The sequence below is a fragment of the Lacerta agilis genome, chromosome 1 (genome assembly GCF_009819535.1).
Source record: "Lacerta agilis isolate rLacAgi1 chromosome 1, rLacAgi1.pri, whole genome shotgun sequence".
Lineage (NCBI taxonomy): Eukaryota > Metazoa > Chordata > Lepidosauria > Squamata > Lacertidae > Lacerta > Lacerta agilis.
This window is the reverse complement of record NC_046312.1, coordinates 115,170,656-115,190,838: the sequence shown is the minus strand read 5'-3', so window position 1 is coordinate 115,190,838 and position 20,183 is coordinate 115,170,656. Positions and strand designations below refer to the sequence as shown.

General features: G+C 39.7%; 1 protein-coding gene across 3 annotated transcripts in view; it reads right to left on the bottom strand.

Annotated features, from left to right (window-relative positions):
* Positions 1 to 20,183, bottom strand: part of TLK1 (tousled like kinase 1) — a 64,285-nt gene that overhangs the window by 26,923 nt on the left and 17,179 nt on the right. For all 3 annotated transcript variants that reach the window (XM_033168228.1, XM_033168236.1, XM_033168244.1), the window contains exons 2-4: positions 7,009 to 7,127; positions 6,595 to 6,666; positions 1,497 to 1,572 (exon numbers count right to left, since the gene is read on the bottom strand). In XM_033168228.1, coding sequence (XP_033024119.1) covers positions 1,497 to 1,572; positions 6,595 to 6,666; positions 7,009 to 7,127 — 267 coding nt within the window. The remainder of the gene's footprint in view (positions 1 to 1,496; positions 1,573 to 6,594; positions 6,667 to 7,008; positions 7,128 to 20,183) is intronic.

Genomic DNA, 20,183 nt, shown 5'->3' with positions numbered 1-20,183 from the left:
CAGACAAGTTTGATAAAGTAACACATTAGTCACTAGACCTAGTAGAATAAGTCCTCCAACGAAACAGTCGCTTAAAACCAATTTGTGGACTGCTCTTAAAATACGTTTCTCTTCTATTTCAGATAGTAGGAACGATAAGCCATATACAAGTTTATTATACAATTTCTGTTTAGCAGCATTTCTGTGAAGCACCCACACAAATACACTTCAAAGCTTGTGCTATGGTTAAACAATGCAAATCAACTTCTGATATTTTTAAATTTAATTTAAAAGCATCAAAACTGCAAAGTTAAACAAGCAGCCAAGTTTACTCTGCATGTGCATGTATCAATGTGTATTGAGCACATTGACTTTTGTACTCTGGACAAAAGTCTACAAAGATAAGAAAATGTAATTTAAAAATAGCATTTTCTCCAGGACCAAGCACACTCTCTTCCAAAGGACGGCTGGGAGTCTTTTAGAATGATGAGACAGGTGTTCAAGAACTAATTACTGACAGCAATTCAATCAAATATAAGCAAATGAAGCAACCAGATATTATTTCTTGTTCCAAATCTTCATAGAGTGCTATTTATCGATTCCAATGGTAATTTATTTTTTAAAAATTCTAATAGACCACCTCAACTTTAAAACATTTTTCTATTACACTCTATTTACTCTCAAGTGAACACATCTCCAATAGTTTTTTGCCATCTAAATAAAAAAACTGAGATAGTATATTTATTGGCATCCATAGAGAATTGTTGGTCCTTCTAGTGTCTGTGAAGACAAAATAAAACATGCAGCATGTCCCTTCCAGACTACTTTGAAGGAGTTGGAAAAGCTCTAAGACAGAATCAAGTGAAATTTGTTACTTTTATAAAACTATTTTTTTAAAAAATGCTGTTTGCTTTGTTAACAATACTTGCAATTATTAATTTGTTGTAATTGACAGGGTGAGTTTGTTATTGTTTGCTAATATTTTGTTGAATATTCTTGAATTTTGTCAATTTTTCATTATCTTCTGAATGTGTGTAGAACAGCACAGTGTTTTTTGTTCTAGATTTTGTCATTTCAACAGGTTGTAAGCTGCTTCGAGATAAGTAATGTGGAAAAGTGACATACAGACCGAAAATGATATGAAATGAAAAGAGCAACAAGGAAGAATGCTGGTTTTTAAAACAACCATAATGGATGGCTGTTCAGCTGAAGACAGCATAACTACAAAATTGACTCCATCCTGTCTTTTCAAGAAGGAAACTAACTCCTAGGGCCATATTTGTGTAAAGTGCTGCTAGAGACTACAATTTGGCAAGCAGAAAACCATAATTACACATAAGCCAAATTCAACTTTTAGAGGAATTTTTACTCGGTGCAGCTAGATGCCAGCTGACAATGCGAAGCAACGGTGTGACTTGTACACAACCCACAAAAAGGGAGGAATTTTCCCCCAAGAAGTTGAAATGTTACTAGATGACTCATTAAAAAAAAAAAGCTGTACATGATATATATCATACCTTGACTACTTTCACTCTGGTTTTCTGCTTTCCTTTTTCTTCCTCTAGAAGGTTCCAACTGTTTTTTCTCGGGAGTCTGCCAGACACAAAATCATGCTGTTTAATGCATAGAAAAGGAGCCAGCAACAGTTCTACGCACAAATGTGCATTAGAAGGAGATGCTCAACCAATAGGCAGCTTCACTTATCTCAAAGGTGACACATAAAATGTTTTTCAAGAATTGTACAAAATCCCTACTCGCATCAAGTTACTGCAGCTACTTCATTCTATCACCCCAAGTAAACCAGGTTGTTTTTATATTATTTTATTCTTTAATTTTCTTGCATATGAATATTGAAAACATCTCTACAAGCTGATTGTAACAACTATGAGCTAAAGAAAAGAATGGCTCAGATCTAAAGAATTGTCACACGACCTTCCTACTGCACACACTCCCTTTCTGAGGCAACCCCTACACCTGCCATAACCGCACCGCCCCCAAAAAACAGGAGACCCTCAGAATGGAATGGGAGGGGGAATCATCACCAACCCCTGTGAAGATGTGAAATGCCTTGTGCTTATATATATATGTTGGGCGTGGGAATTGATCCAAGCCATTAATTCTGTACACTCTCATTTGACATTCAAGGTAGTGTTAAAAAGTATTCTTAAAAATGTAAACAAGAGCACAGAGTTGGATTGAGAATTCCCACACAAAAAGCTCCGCTCATGAGATGCTCCAGGTGGAATAAGGGAATTGGGGCGGGGAGAGGTGTTTCTTGCAAAAGTATTCCTTCTTTAAGCAGCAGCAGCACCCAAGAGCTGTTACAGAAGATTGTGTGAGCAGTGTTCATGGTGGCAAGGGGGAATTGGCAAAAAATAGTCTCCCTGCCTTCCTCCTACCTGTGCCTTTCAAAGGATCTCAAACCCTTTTGTGAACAGAATGAACATTTCCATTCACAGATGGGATAACTCTGGATCAAAGCTACAGTAAACACATGTTTTCCTAGGACACAAGCTCCAAACCACCACCACCAAGTTTCAAAAGAAAGCAAAACTGCAATTTCCCAATTACACATTAATATTATTTTCCTTATTGGCCAGGTTTACACATAATGCTAAGCCATCGTTCAACAAATCATGAGTTAACAATGAATTATTCTACATGTCTTTATAGCTTAACAAGCATCTGGGGTGAAGAGGCCAAAAAAATGATTGTTAAGAAAGGATACTCAGTTTGCAAACAATGCCAAACCATAGTTAAAAACAAAGCAAGTTTGTGAGCCAACAAACCATGGCTTCAGATTGTGGCTTGTTGCCTGTAACCCAAGTTAAGCTGCTGGATAGGGTTAGCACAATCAAACAAACCATGGTGTAATATAAAGAGTCAGCAAATTTTAATCACAGTTTAACAAAGAAAAGTTAGAAGCCAAAAGGCACTGGAATCAATTTGCTCATAAAACAGTAGGCAGAAATCGTTACTATTTCCCATATACAGCTGAAATCCAAGTATAGCTTTGGGGGGGGGTGATGTACTACCAAGTAATTCTGAGTCAAAACAGCATTTTCTAAATTCTTCACATTTCAACCACAATCCAACAATGTGATCGAAAACAGATGACCCTTCGATCGTTTTGAATGCTCCTGAATACAAGTAAGCCCATTTCAAGCTAGAAGTTGTTGTGCCAAATCTAATGTATGTACTGGATGAATTGCTAGGTGCACTGACAACTACAGTGACAAAGAGAAGGAGAAATGAAGTCTGTCCTGTTTCTGAGTTAAGCTTTTTTTAAAAAAATACAAACAAACCTTATCGTTCTAAATGTGTTTTACATTCATGCGAAGAATTTGATGCAAAGATCTACTTTTAGGCATGCACAAGGGATTATAGGTGTCAAGTGGGAATTCTTATGCTGATAAAATGTGATGGGTCCTCGACTTTTTAGAAACCCCTTTTTTCAGACGTAGTTGCCATGTAACGTAGAAGGCTGCTGCTTGAAAAAGCACACTCCCCACCCCACATGAAACTAGCTGCACCATTCTTTGAATCCCAGGCATAACCTACATTTTACAGTCAAGTACTTTGGAGAAATCACAAGTAATCACAAATTACAACCCTACAATCACATCCTAACAGGAGCTCTATTGTCAAATAATATTTTACAATCTTGAGAAAAAGAGAATGCACACACATTCAAAGTTTTAGGGCTCACATATAACAGCGAATGTATCTAGGCAGCTTACGAAATTGAGGCACACAACATTTAAAAATTAAAAATAAGAGTTATTAAAACCAACCAAGATCAATTAAACAAAACAAAAAAATTCTTAGCAGAACAAAACAATTTACAGAGCAGGGGGCAAAAGGTTTATCTGAAAACTAGCTGGCCCAGCCACGCGTTGCTGTGGGTTGTTTTTCTTTTTTTCTTTTTTTCTTTTAAAAATTCTCCTGACCCTGAGTGTTCTGGAAGCACCTGTTTTCATTCTTCCCTGTCCCTTTAGAGCAGGGGTTAGCAACCTTTTTCAGCCGTGGGCCGGTCCACTGTCCCTTAGACCATGTGGTGGGCCGGACTATATGTTTTTTTTTGGGGGGGGGAATGAAATAATTCCTATGCCCCACAAATAACCCAGAGATGCATTTTACATAAAAAAAACACATTCTTCTCATGTAAAAACACCAGGCAAGCCCCACAAATGACCAAGAGATGCATTTTAAATAAAAGGACACATTCTACTCATGTAAAAACACACCGATTCCCATTTCATAAAAGAACACATTCTACTCATGTAAAAACAGCACAGCGGCCATTTTAAGTGAGGGCACTGGGTAGAATTCTCCCCCACCCTATTCACAAATTCGAACTCTGGTCTCTCTCTTAAATGCGTGCCTGCCCCTTTAATAGAATTAAACCCTTGCCGTATATTTAACATCCCCCCCTCCAGAAACCTGATACATGGTACAGTCCGCTCTGGCATTGAGCCTGGGGTCCGAAGGGACCATAACGATGCAAGGAGGGGTGATGGGGAACTGGTAGGGTCCTTATACATTTGTGTGCGGCGCTTCTTCCTCTTCTGATAACTGGAGTTTCGTTTGTAAAGCGATACAGCAGTGCAGAAAGGATTGTGTGTGGAGACAGGATAGGGAGCAAAGCATAGTTGCTGAGCTTTCTCATCCTACATCCCCCCCCCCCCGCCATAAGGAATGGTATGTCCTGGACCTAAAAACCTTTTCCTGCCTGGAGCTGAAACTACTAAGAAGAGTTTAGGCCTTCCTCTTAACTGTTTTTTTTGACAATCTTTTCTGAGTGCGGTAAGAGTGCAGAGGCTGGGGCTAGGGAGCTTAATGGGGGCTGTCCCTGCTGTCGGTTCCTCCGGTGGTTGCAAACAGGAAAATGGCTGACTGAGGTGAAGGAGGTTTTTTGGTCAGCGCACAGTCTGTGACGCTGCCCTGCGATGAGCCTTTCTATTGGTTGTTGTTCAAAGTCTTCAGTTCTGTTGCTGGTGACACGTAATGTGTGCGCCACTTTTTTGGCTTTATTCCATATTTTAGGCATGATAGGTGTTTATGTTTTTTGAATTTTTATTATGCTAGATCCTTCCCCCATGGTCATGTTACGCTTTGTCCTAAATTTGATGTGATTTGGTCCAGTGGTTACGGAGCAAGGTGGGGCCGGACGCGCACGCAATGGGAACATTTATATATATATAGATGTACTGAAACACCTAGGGTTGGGTTGTATTTAATGCTGCACCAGCAGGGGTTCTGCAGGAGCAATGGGATTTCCATTTTCTCTCTCCCCTTTGTGCCCCGAATCTGCTTTGGAGGGTCTGTCAATCATCTGGAGCTGATTTTGACAATGCTGGGGGGGGGTGAAGTTGGAGGGGACAAGAGAGGAACAGGAAGTTCCATTATGCACACTCAAGCCCTTGTGCCAGTGGAGCTGCAACACTGGATACAGCCCTTACGGTTTGTTTTGAAAAGAAAAGTTTACCAGGCCTGGGTGAATAAAAAGTTCTTCACCTGTTGCCACAAAGATCATAAACAAGGTGCCAGGCAATTATCTTTCTGCAGAGGTTATTCTATAATCAGGGTGCCAGCACTGACAAGGCCCTGCCTTTTGTAGCCACTGCTACACTTCACTTGAGATTGCATAGCGATCAGGGCCTTCAAGGAAGAGACTCTCTGGGTAGGTATAGGAAGAAGGAAACATGTATTTGTATGACTGAAAAAAGCCATGCTGTTACTTGCTGATCGCACCAATGTTGTCTGTGCATTAGCAGAACAGATATCTGCTCACACAACAGGGACTTCACCTTCCTGTCCTCCTCCTTGCAGTCTTCCATGGGCCCTCAACGTCTGCTCTAAAGGGTTTGGGGTCCCATAAGAGTGGACTTTGGAGGCACCCTGGGAGGCTGGGGGGAGTTGGAGAAGACAGTTAAATCCTGTTACACTGGCAGGAGTCTACATACGTACAGCTGAATTTCACCAACAGAAGTTTTACACGTCATTTCCACGGAGATTTATAGAAAAGTTAGCAAGCTGGAGAAATTCTGAGGTGTACAGAATTGGCTATTCCAAGAACTGAAAGGAATTTAGCAGTACAGCTGCTAAATAGTATATAGTCCTATTTAAGGGTCATAGCTTAAGAATAAAAGGTATTACCAATCAACTCCAATCTCATAATAAAATAGACATATTTGATTAGTCTTTGAAATGAAGCCATCACCAAAAATTGCACACATAATAGTGCAGCTGTAACTCTGGAAGCCACTATGCCCTGAAATAATTTAAAGATGAATAATTGATCCGCATTAACTAAAAAATTGGCAATATCCCAATATTTCAGATAGCGTTATCCAACAGAAAACTAAAAGTGGTTAGCAAACCTTCCATTTGCATAGAACCAAATCTACTTGTACATGACCAGCATATCATTTATAATCTTCCTGCACAAACACTAAAATATTGGTTCTTTCCAAATCTTCAATGTAGAACCATTCAGGAAAATCTCATGGGCATGTACATTTCAAGAATGATGCCTATTGTACACAAGTATGAAAAAGAATTATAACAATCTTACATTAGAAGTGTCAGTTTAGTTGTTTAACTACTTCATACCTCTGATTCTTTGTCACTTAGAGATCCCAAGCTTCCAAAACTGTGATTAGAACTTTCATTATTTGTTGAGGCCTGTTGAGAAACAGAGACACTATTTGGCATAGTATGTTTCAAACAGCTAGTTAGAAATTATATAATATTAAGATAGTATCAAAGTCTATGTTTCCAGAAACTACCACCTACATGCATATTCTGGTCACCATGTGAACATAATTAGAAGTTCTGGCACAGCCAACAGCTTGTGCAACTACTTCCAGAAGATGCTGCTAAAAGGAACTCCAAGTATTGAATGAACTTCAGCATTTTCTCTTGTACCTCATTGTGACATTTAGCTTAATACACTTGCTGAGGTAGATCATCATCACTCTGTTGTAAAAGAGCACTTTATGTTGTACAGCTAATATTACTACTTACCTTTGCTCCAACACTACAGCTTCCTGTACTCCCAGTGCTTCCACTCACTACTCCTGTGAATCGAGCCTCTAACAATTCCTGCCTTCTTGGATCCAGGCTATGAAGCTCATCCATTGCACCTAGAAGAAAACATTTCATTTGTTATAGAATGTGTAACTGCAACCAAGTGCAATCTTAGAATTCCTACATTTTAAATCAGTACATGCAGTTCCCGCTTACGGAACACAATGTGCTCCCTGGAAATCGTTTGTTAGGTGAAAGTTCGCATAACGAGTCCATGATTTCCACTGAGTCTTATGAGAGTATATCTAATCCAGGATTTGCTCAATGTCTGTCCCCAATCCCACCATGGTTTCTTCCTAAAATGGCTGCAGCCAACCAGCAAAAGAGAGACAAAGGGAAAACTGATTTGTCTGATCTCTCCTGCTTTCTATTTTGCCCAATCTCGCTCCCTCCCTGCATATTTTCTGCCCGAAAATGGCTGTCACTGTCCAGCAAAGCACAAACAAGCTAGGAAGTAAGGAACTGGACAACTTCCAGTGGGCTGTATAGCAAGGTCTAGGCCCAATTCTTTGCATTCAGATAAGTGAATTTCTGCAGACTGAGCGGGCTGATAGAGCAACCTGTATGTACTACACTACACAGTCTTCCTTCAGAATAGGGTATATTTCTTCCAAATAAAGTCACTGGTGCTCATCTGCATAGATGCCCATCTTGAGCACAATCCAAGATATACCTGCCATATATGCTATCCTAAAATGGGAAAGAAATTACACAGAACTGCATATCTATGCTCAATAGCAATGTTTTTCAGAAGATAAGCAAAGCCACTAGGCCTAAAAATGCTGCAAAGCTTATGTTATGCATTCTGTATTACTTGTAGGGGCAAACTACCACCTGCACACAAATAATAATAATAATAATAATAATAATAATAATAATAATAATAATAATTTATTTATACCCCACCCATCCGACTGGGTTTCCCCAGCCACTCTGGGCAGCTCCCAACAGATTAAAAACAGAATAAAACATCAAATATTAAAAACTTCCCTAAATAGGGCTGCCTTGTGAGATTTGCACTGGCTCCCAATGAGCTACTGCATCAAAGTCAATGTTTTGGTAGTAACTTAAAAGGCTCTATATAGCTCAGGAGCAGGTTACTTGAGAAAACCTCTTATCCCTTATATTCCCAGTAGGTTATTGCATTCTGAAGGAATTTCCCCCTAACGTCTCAAGAAGAGGCCCACTCCATAGTCTATGAGATGCACTGCCCATTTGGTGGGAAAGCATCCCTGTTGTGATATGAGAGGTGACCAATATCAGTACTTTCCGGAAACAATTTGGAGCACCCAGTGGCACAATGGGTCTGGCTTTTAACCATAAGGTTGGTGGTTCGAGCCCACCCAGGATTCCTGCCTTGCAGGGTGTTGGACTACATGATCCTTGGGGTCTCTTCCAACTCTGCATTTCCAAGATTCTATAACTGAAGACATTTTTGTTTTTACAGCTGGATGAAAACCTGCCTTAAGCATTTTTTTATTGTTTTTAAACCTCTCTCTAGTTACTGTTTTTTTCTATTTTTAAAATAACATTTTAGCTGTTTCATGGTATGTTTGCAAATTGCCTTGAAATGAATGTAAAAAATTATTACTAAGTCATAGCAACAGCTATCCTGACTAGTAGCCACTGAACTTGTTCACACAACATTGTAAGCCAGACCACATGAATGTGAGGGTGGGCAAGAGTGGAGCTTCCAGCTGCTTTCTTCAACCCTGTGCTGAGGGGAGGGTTGTCTTAGCATGCCATCTGAACCCAGTGTGCCATCTGAACTTATGGTTAAGCTCTCTCCTAGCTAACCATGAACTTTAGGCAAGAATAAGTACTGTAATTAGAGAATTACTTTTCTGACATATACATCAATCATAGACATCTTCATAAGACACATGCTGTACAGGGCTTTCATTGTTTGTGAATTGCTGCTTGCCTTCTTTTGGTAACCTTTGCTCTTGCTTGGAGATGCTGGAAGAGAACATTCTGCTTCTTCTGTCTTTTTGGCCTGACCCCTCCCTCAGTCTACCTTTCCACCTCTCCCCACAAATCACTGTTACTGACTAGGGGAAAAGCAGCTTATTGCCTTGCTGAGAGAATAAAAAGATTGAAGTAGGTGCAGCAGAAAGAGCAAAATACCTGCTGTGGATGCCCAAGCCTCAGATGAAAAATCTGAAAGTTTGGGTGACAACTAAATTTCAACAAACCGAGACTCACAGAAGGAATTATATTTGAAAGTTTGCTTGTATTAAACTAAGGCATTTATGGATTTAAAATTCTTAAATACATCAAACAGAACAATTTTATACTCCATGGTTATAAATGTTTCATTTTACATGATTAAAGCAGTAAAGTTTAGTTAAGAAAACAAGCAGGTTATATGAATTTATTTTTAAGTCTGTCTTAAGTAGCATATCCAACTGTTACAAAAGCTTTGGTAGTCAACAGCCTACTTCATCAGATTCATACATTTACTAGAAACTCATATTTCAAGATTTCTATAATGGCACAGTCATATTGGTAGCGTTAGATAAATTATTACAATTAACTGTCCCTTAAAAACAGGACAGCTTTTATTTATCAGGAAAGTGTTTGCTTTTACCGATTAATTTAGATTCTTCTCTGGATTTAATGTATTTGGCAACTGTTTTATGGGATGCAGTGCAAAATTCAACAGTAGCTAGGGTAAGCTGGTGAAAACTGGGTGCCCTACCAGTGCTTTCTTCTACTGCACTGTCAACACTGGATATCACCCTCCTAAACCAAAATTGCCTGCTTTTCCTTTTTACTGCCATCCAAAAGACTGCCTATTAGTCCATTCCAGTGTGGAAGAGAAGCATTTCAGTCCTGTAATCACTTTTCAAAGCATGCTAAGTCAAAGCATGTTAAGTTTAGATGCTTAACACACACTGAAAATCTAATGACCCATTACGCATCCTTCAAGTTGTAGCACCAAACAGTAAAACAGCACAACCTTTTGTTCTACTTCAACACATGCAACAAAAAGAAAAAAAATAGTAAAGGGCAGATGCATGAAAAGTGACCAGTTAGAACCAGCTCTCTACTAGTTGCAATACTAGCATAGACCGTTTGTAGAATATTAACACATACTATTCAAAAAGGGAAAAGGGAAAAAGGAAGAAAGGCCATTTTGTTCCATGAGAAAATAATCTAAAATCATCTATCAGGCAATACCTTCATTTGAACCAAGAAAAATGTCACAGCATAGTGAGATATCTTTCAAGTTCTCCAGTGCTCTTCATTAAGCTGGATGTTAAATAGTGAAAAAGCTGCTGTGATAATGAAGCCATGGTGTCTGCATTAGTCACAGTCTAAAGATGGAGTACAGGAAAAGATAGCAGACTTAATTAGTTTAGGCTCTATTAGGTACTACACGGGTTACAATGTGCACAAAAGGCTGCTAGGGCATACAAAAAATAGCTGATCCGTTTTTTAAAATGTAGAATCCAGTCATTACCCAGATTTTTTTACAAATACCCTGACTTTCTTTGCGTAGTCTGTGTCTTGGAGAATACTGAACTTTGCTGAAGACAAGACTCTAATTCTTACCTTCTCTCTTCAACTAGTGAATAATCGTAATATGTTTACTTTTTTTACCTGACACATCTTTAAAAAGTACCGCATTTTTCCCTCCACAAGACGCAATTTTTCCCTCCTAAAAAGGAGGAATGTTGGTGCGTCTTATGGAGCTAAGGCTCCCTGTCAAGCAAGCGGCGGGGGGCGGCAGCGGAGATGCTGCTGGTTCGTCCCCGATACCTCCGTTCGCAAAAACAAGCTTTTTTGCGAACAGAGGCTGCGGGGAGGAAGCAGCAGCATCTCCTCCACTGCCTGCTGCCACCCCCCGCCTCCACTGCTTGCTTGACAGGCAGCCTGTTTTTGCGAACGGAGGTATCGGGGACGAACCAGCAGCATCTCCGCTGCTGCCCCCCGCCTCTCACTGAACGTGGCAAGAGGCGGGGGGGGCGGGACCTAGTGTCACTAGTGGTCGTCCGTCCCCCCCCGCGTTTGCTTTAAAGCCAGCTGGGGAGAAGGGACGGACCATAGCATGCTCCCCTTCTCCCCAGCAGGCTTTAAAGCCAGCGGCAAAGGGGCAGGGGAGGAAGGAGGAATGTTCCCCCCGCCCCTTTGCCGCTGCTGGCGGCGGTGTAGAAGAAACGTGCAGCCCAAAAGCTGCTTTCTCCTCCTCCGCAGCCGCTGCCACTAGGTTTGAGGCAGAATATTTTTTTCTTGTTTTCCCCCTTTAAAAAATAGGTGTGTCTTATGGTCCAGTGCGTCTTATGGACCAAAAAATACGGTAATCTGCAATTTTGTTAAATTTTAAAACTAGCCAATTCTTTTTTTGTTTTCCGCCTACCCAAACTCCTGTATCTTTTGGCGGTCCAGCTGCATTTTATATTTAGAAAAATGGGAGGAACATACCACTGCTCTCGCTGAAAAATCTGTATAGCACCAAGTAGAGCCTAATCTACGTTTTGGTTGGTACAAATAAAAGGCACTGCCCAACCATGAATTTTTGCCCAGAAATGAGCATCTGAAGAGCCAGCCAATTCTACACAAGGTCTTTAGAACTTGAAGTACAGTGGTACCTTGGAAGTTGAACGGAATCCGTTCCGGAAGTCCATTCAACTTCCAAAATGTTCCGAAACCAAAGTGCGGCTTCTGATTGGCTGCAGGAAGCTCCTGCAGCCAATCGGAAGCTGTGTCAGACATTCGGGTTCCAAAGAATGTTTGCAAACTGCAACACTCACTGCAACTCTCACTGGTTTGCAGCATTCAGGAGCCAAAACTTTAGACTCGCAAGGCATTCGGGATCCAAGGTATGACTGTATCTGAAATCCAGACAAGCAGATTAAAACAACAGAACAACCCAGTTAAGCTGAGCTGTTAGAATCTGAGCTCAAGGTGGCTCACTCCACAACAACCTATTTAAAGCAAAATGTTTGGAGTTTAGATTTAGTGCTACATTGTCATCAGAAGTAGTTTGTAAATGCAAGCTATGTTTATATAAAATCTGCAAGCCAATCTTTGTGCTGTTGCTCAGGAATCTAACTAAAACGCTACAAGAGGCTTTGTTTGTTTAAAGATGTATCAGTTGCCTGCCCAAAGTAATGCAGAACAAAAGAATAACGGGAACTATTATCTACTGTGGAACTATACAACTGACAAATAATATCAAACAGCTCCTCAGTTTGATTCATGACCAAACTTGGACTACTCTAAAGTATTCTCAAAAAGCCTGAATAGTATAACCAAGTTCCTGTAGTAATGAATACATCTGGTTACATAAACTCAGAACTGCCGTAAACTTTGTTAAGAATACAGTACAAGCATAGCTGGATATTGTTGTGCTGCCATTGGCCAAGGGGGCCATTTAGTGTTTCAGGAAAAGCATGAATAATAAGTACTGGGATAGGTCTTATTGCCTCAGGTATGTAGAGCAGGAAAGTACAGTATATATGTTCTTCCAATGGATGGACTTGTGCTTCCATATCATCTAACAGTGCTAAGATTGTGCGATGAAAAATCGTACGAAATAAGCCCAAATTTTATCTTTGCTTTCTAAAAAATATATTAAATTTTAATTTTAATTTTATCCAAATGAGTACAAGGGGGGGGGAGATATTTATCTACTAAGAGTATTTATAGCCCACCCTTCCACTGAATTTGCAGCACTCAGGGAACATGTTCAAAAACAACCAGATGTATTTTATTGCACTTCAACTTTGGGCAAGCAAGCTGCTTAATTTTATAAATATCACGCATTCATCCTCTTATACGTGTCTTCACTGTTGTACAATATCAGGAGTCGTATAATATAAAAAACTAGTTTCATATAATGCAACGGCAGATGTTTCAAACACACCAACAGTTAATCACTACCCACTATCAATAAGACTGTAGAAGCTTGCATTGAAATGATCAATATTTGGTTCTAATTTTGTCTTGATAAAAATCAAGGTTGTAGTATCTTTCCTTGCTAGCTCTTTTCATTTCTCTGCATGTACACACCCAGAGAGCAAGCTAATCTTCTTGTTTACAGCATTAATTCTCCATTCTGCATGCTTCTGTGCCAAAAGACATGCAAATTTCTCCTCTCTTTAAAATCAGTGAGTGAATATGGAGATCTGCACCGTCATAATGAACCATTTTCTCAATTTCTACCCAGAACGGAAATATGTGGCATTACCTTTGGATAAATTATTTCCAGGTGTGAGCTACAGTGTTTTCCTATCCATAGAATTACCGGTACTTTCTATCTCGGATCCCCAACAAGGGATCCAGTGTGGTATAGTGGTTAGAGTGCTGGACTAGGACGTGGGAGACGTGGGTTCAAATCACCACTTCACCATGAAGCCCACTGGGTCACCTGGGCTAGGTAGGTAGGTAGAAAATAGAAGGAAATGTCAGGAAGAAGCGCTCAGGAAGCCTGAGGGTTCAGTACACATAAAATCTCCCTACCCTTTCTGTGCTTCAAATACTGCTTTCTCTTCCCTCCACTTTAAAAGAATTCTCCAGGGATTGGAATTCTGAATCTAACACATAAGAATGCCACCAACATGTCTAGTTGCCCCCAGGTGACTGTTTCATTAGCAAAGTGTCTTTAGTTGGTGCCCTTGACATCTGCTGAATTACCAAACTTCAAAATACCTTGCATTAATACTAGATACAAGCAGCAGCATCTCAGGAATCAAAGGATCATAAAAAAGTATTTCCCTCAATCTGTTTAACAATAGCAAGTTAAAGGGGGAAAGGAGATCAGAAGAATTAGCAAAACTGGCTCATAAAGGTGTCAGCAGGATATCGTTTCATTGGTATATTATCCCCACTGCCAATGGAAACACAAGGCACCAATAAAAAGATCAATAGTCTCAACTGTTTTTAAATACCTTACTGTATCCAGATAAAAAGCTCCCCTCCTTCCATTTTTAAGAGAAACCTTCTCAAGTCAACAGGAGTAAATCATTAAGGAAAACAACTCGTACCATGCTCCAATGCACAATGATCTCCCCAATCCTTGACATAAGAGTCAGCTGGGCTGATTAACTCCATCATTTGCCTCAAATAAGCACCTTTCAAATAGTCTTCACTCCTATCCCATGAAGATTCTTATAACATCTTATAACATTAATAAACATGACTTCTTCCAAGGAAAACATTGCCTTTTTTGATGAGGCAGGCAGTATTAGTCTGGTGTTTGTTCATACATAATCATTTACCCACAACAGCTTATTTATACTTGCTTGTAAAGACACTTCGACTAGCCTCCGTTATCTATTCACTAATACACAAATCAACTATGCCATCGGAGCAGCTACACCTGAATCAAGAGAAGACACTGCATTTCATCACCTACATCTGAGACCTTGGACTTTGAACAATATACTGGTAATAATAATTAATAGTACAGAGGGGAAACCACAGTGAGTTGGGTACTAAAAATAGAGCTACTGGCAGCGAAAGATTGGCTACAGTTGGATACCAGAAATTGGCTACCATATTTCTGCAGACCTGATATAAGTGATGCACCACAGAGAGAGAAAAACTCAAGGTTCTCAAACCTGATATGACCAGATTACTGTACCTAGATTTTTATTAACTCAATGAATTTTTCAATGTTCAATGTCATCAGAATTTGAATTCTATGCAAGAAAAACTAGTAAGGGATATATACTGGCAACTACAGTGGTACCTCAGGATGTGGGTGGCACTGTGGTCTAAACCACTGAGCGTCTTGGGCTTGCCGATCGGAAGGTCGGCGGTTCGAATCCCTGCAACGGTGTGAGCTCTCATTGCTCGGCCCCAGCTCCTGCCCACCTAGCAGTTCGAAAGCACGCCAAAAAGTGCAAGTACATAAACAGGTACCCCTCCGGCAGGAAGGTAAACAGTGTTTCTATGTGCTTCTCTGGTTTCGCCAGAAGTGGCTTAGTCATGCTGGCCACATGACCCAGAAAACTGTCCGCAGACAAATGCCAGCTCCCTCGGCATGTAAAGCGAGATGAGTGCCGCAACCCCAGAGTTGTCTGCAACTGGACTTAACTGTCAGGGGTCCTTTACCTTTACCTTTTTTGCAGTGGTACCTCAGTTTAAGAACAGTCCTGTTTACGAACGATTCGGTTTACAAACTCCGCAAAACCGGAAGTAGTGTCCCTTTTTGCGAACTTTACCTCGGTCTAAGAATGGAATCCGAATGGTGGAAAGGCACCAGCGGTGGAAGGCCTCATTAGGGAAAGTGTGCCTATGTTTAAAAACAGTTTCAGTTTAAGAACAGACTTCTGGAACAGATTAAGTTCGTAAACCGAGGCACTGAAGACTATCAATCAGACAGAACTGCTCATATTTTTAAAAATGATACGGATTTAAATGTTACATTGATTTATAATTTAGAAACAGCAATAAAAATCAGAAGCAGCATGTTTTCTGTATCAATGTTATTTTCTGTTATTATTGTTTTCTGACACAGGTAACACCAGGGGTCCCCAAACTAAGGCCCGGGGGCCGGATGCAGCCCAATCACCTTCTAAATCTGGCCCACGGACAGTCCGGGAATCAGAGTGCTTTTACATGAGTAGAATGTGTCCTTTTATTTAAAATGCATCTCTGGATTATTTGTGGGGCCTGTCTAGTGGTTTTTAAATGAGTAGAATGTGTGCTTTTATTTAAAATGCATCTCTTGGTTATTTGTGGGGCATAGGAATTTGTTCATATTTTTTTTTCAAAATATAGCCCAGCCCCCCACAAGGTTTGAGGGACAGTGGACAGGCCCCCTGCTGAAGAAGTTTGCTGACCCCTGGGTAACACCTACCAATATGTGTGTGTGTGTGTGTATCAAGCAACACATGGGGGGGAGATGATATCACCAAGAAATATGGCGTGCTAGTTCTCTGCTCCCACCCTAACCCAGGTTCGTTACTTGCAAAAAAAAAAAAAAAAGAAATTCAGCTCAATCTTCTCCAACTCTCAATAGCCTAAAATGGCACCAAAACCCGTGAGACTGGGTTGGGAAGAATTTGACTTGTTTCAATATACATTCATTCAATTTAATCAAGATTTTCCAGCGGAGTGGTCAGAGTTGTTGACCCCTTTACAAGTTAACACAGAAGACATAACAGCCTCCATTAGACTTACTAAAACTTCAGAAGAACTACAATGAAGCCATATCTAAACTTTTTAAAAAAAAAATCATGCACAACTTTCAAAATATGGTGCAAATTTTATTTATCATACTTACAGAACAATAACTTTACTGAGTACATTACTGGGCATGAAAGTTTTAGCAAAGATGTTATACTTGCCACTTTGTACTTTGTCAAAGCCACATGGGGCATTAACATAAATAAAATAGAACAAATAAAAGACAACTTGCTGGTGACCAAGTTCCAACAGTTAAAAAAAAATAAAGTACTGCAGCATTTACTCTAACACAGCTCCAAACAATGAAAAAACCTATTCCAAGTTTTTATAATGAAAGTATTTTACTCTCCTTCACACTGAAATGCATATTTTATACAGGACTGTGATATTAGCTTCAAGAGCAATCCGTAAGAGCAATCTTCATGCAAGAGATCTGGCACACAGTTAAAATTTCTCCCTTGAACTTTCATGGTGACTCTAATTTAGAACCTTAAACTCTTCGAGGTAGGGGGCCTATATTTTTCTCTTATGCAACTCTTACTGCATTCCCACACTGAAGAGACTTTTTTAAAAAAAATCAATAATAAATATCAGTAAGTTATTTGACCTCCCTTAGAATTCAGAGGCAGGCAAAAACATATCCAGTTGTTTCATTCTCCCACTTTCACACACAGAGCTACAAAGGCTCTAAAATTCTATGGCTTTGTTTTTTTCTAGAGAGCAAATAAGCAAATGGCAGGTTATCTAGAGCAGTTAAGAAAGGTCTTAAAGCCTTGTTCTCTAAAATAATTGAAGATCATTACTGCAATTTTCTCAATTTTTTTTGCAAAGGTGGGTTATGCTACTATTAATGTCTTTTCAGAACTCAGAAAATATTTGCAAAGCTTGGTTGCTACATATACCAGTTAAGTATAAAACCATTCTCACAAAAGCCAACTAATGGAACAGCCAAAGTGGTAATGGCAGGTTTAAACATGCACAAACTACAACATATTTTGCATTGCATCATCTTCTGAAATGCACATCAAGTATTGACATATACATATATTAGAGTTTTCTGCAACTTTTGATGTAGATGGCTATGGAATGTTGACACAAATGGTATCTGGAAATTCAATGAACTGCTTGGGAACAGCTCCAAGTGTGTGTTTTTGTGGTGTGTCCGTGTCCTATATAGTACAGTAATGAGTGCTTTTCCACTATTGCTCCAGGAATCGCTTCAATACAAAGCAGCTTTTGTTTTCATGTTGACTGAAATACTTAAAAATCATTGCTCATAAAAATCATTTTCCTGTAAGAACGAGCACTAGTATAAACTCCAAGTCATTCTGCTTCAGAATATCCCTGAACCAACCAGCTCCTAAGACACCTTTCATTATTAAACTGCTGACATTTTGACTACTGAAATGAAAACCAGTCTCCCACAGCCTTACAAAAGGCCAAACAAACATTGACAGAAGTTCAGTTCATGAGCCTTGCAATTGCTTCCCACAAAGTTCAAGACTGGGGTTCATCCCGCATCTTGGTCCTCACAGCTAGAGATGATAAGCATTACGAAAGTGCAACAGCAATGGGACATTACTACTGCAGTCACTTATTTAAGGGGCAAATATGTTACTTCATCCTCTTGGAATACCTAACTTCCTTCCCGAAGCAAAGTTTAGTGCTTCACATACCAACCAAAGATGAAGGACAGGTTTGGTCAACACATTATTTCACACATTAAGGCTTCAGTTGTGTTTAATAGTTTACTGAAAGTAATCCTGATTATGTATTTGAAAGGCAAGGTGTAACTAAAAATAATAAATAAAAGATTGGCTCAATCACGTTCCTATGAAATCTCAATAAACTGTTATATTGGAAATACACTGGTAAACCATTAGTAAATGTCATTAAAGCATCTCAAGTCAAACACAACTGGCTAATCCATTATTGCCAGGGGATTAATAAAACCATGTTCATCCATGAGTTGATTGTGGATGAGGGAGCTATGAGTTCTGCATAGCAAGGGGTTGGATTAGATAACACTTGCAGTCTCTTCCAATTCTACAATTCTATGATTCTATGATCTGGCTTGTATTACTGAGACCTGAGAGTGTTGGACAGAGTAGATTTGACTCAGCTTTGCCCAGAAGGCATCAACCTTGATTGAAGGATCAGAGAGGGAGAAGTGGCTGTGGTCTGTAATATTTCCATTTTGCTCACCAGGAAACCTCGCCACCTTGTGAAGGAGGGCATCTGGATATTGGGAGGGGGTGAATTAACCCTGTTGTCCTTGTCAGATTATTATCTGTTGAAGCTGGGTATTACAAACTCACCCACCCCCTGCAAGTGTAGGGTACCCTTTAGGGTGGTCCACCCATGAAGACTTAGGAAATCAAAGGCATTACTGAATGCTTTGGGGATTTTCAAAAATCCAGAACCAGCAATACTGTCAAGGTCTTGGTTTGGTATGGAATGACAGCCAGGCACATTGACATAACTGCTCCTGAGTGCCCTCTCTGACACTACAGAGCCCTGAGGATTCCCTAAACAGGTTGGTGTGCAAGTGGTATACGACCCTGTATGAAGCTGATTGGACACACTAGTTCCTAAAAATATTTTTCTAGAAATATTAGCACATGCAAGAACTCAAGTCAGAGATTATCTGTGCTCTGTCTTTATTTATATTTCCTTGCCACAAGTCAGAGAGCAAGGTGTGATGCCCTATAAACATCAAAGTGTATCTCTTTGGAATTCAAAGCAAAGCACAGACAGAAGGCTCAGTTAATTTATACCATCTGACAAGCAATACTTTGAAATTGCAATCTTTGAAAGGACATTCTACTGGGCCCCCAAAAAAATTCCTCTAAGTCGCATGGCTATTAGAATAGATTATTCAATTTTATCAGTGGTCCTTGCCAAAAATGCAGGACAATCTCTTCCTGTAAACATAAGTTCCCATGTATTACAAGACCATATTTGGTCTGTAGAAGCAGCATCTTCTAGCGCCCAAAAATTTACTAGCTGCAGCTTCTGAAGTTCTTACTTAGACTTTCCTTCATAAGTTTTACTCTAACATCTTAAAGAGCTTGCTGAAGATTTACAGACTACCTGCATTTCCTTTTGTGGCACTGCAAACATTTGTGTAAAAAACAGAAAAACTTGAATTACTCTGCACATTATGAACACTTTGATTTTCTCAACCATGTTGTAAGATACCAATACTATTAAGATGTTGTGCTAAAGGTAGCTGAAAGGGATACAGCTGGTTAACAGTACAATGCAAGAATGGCCAAAAGGCATTTCTGAGGTAGTGTTTTTTAGCAACAGTTAATATTTACCGCAAGAAAATAAACTCAGTCTGCCAAAATCTGAAAAATGGCTCTCAAAATCCAAGGTATACAAGATCAAGTCTGAATATAGCATGCACTATTTACAGCAAGATTAACACATAGCATTTTCCTATCAGTTTTAAAAATCTAACTTAAGACATTTCAGTAAAAACTTTGGAATTAAGTAAAAATTGTAGAGTGATCCTCCAAACCAAATATTTCCATGGAACATAATCTGGAGATGCCACCATTTCTAAATTTCTTCTTTGTTGTCTTGGTCTGTATTCTGATCTAGCTGCCCAAACAGACAAAGCATCCTTATACTTCATTCAGGTCAAATAATTAAATAAAATATGACAATTGTTCCTCCTTATGGACAAGATTTCAAGTTATGCTTAATGTCATTTCAGTACTGACTCCAGGCTTCCCCCACCCAGTGTCTTTGCTCATGCACATAATCCTAAAGGAGTGAGTGATCAGTCTATTATGAAAATAGGCTAAATATTGAGGAGGAGGGATGTCTTACTGGTCATGCTCTTCTCCTCCATGAAATAAACAGAACGGGCTCAGGGTAAAGCATCTGTAGAGATGGCATGTCACTAAGAGGTTTAAACTGCATTATGCAGGGCAAACAATACAAAGGCCCTTTATATGCAT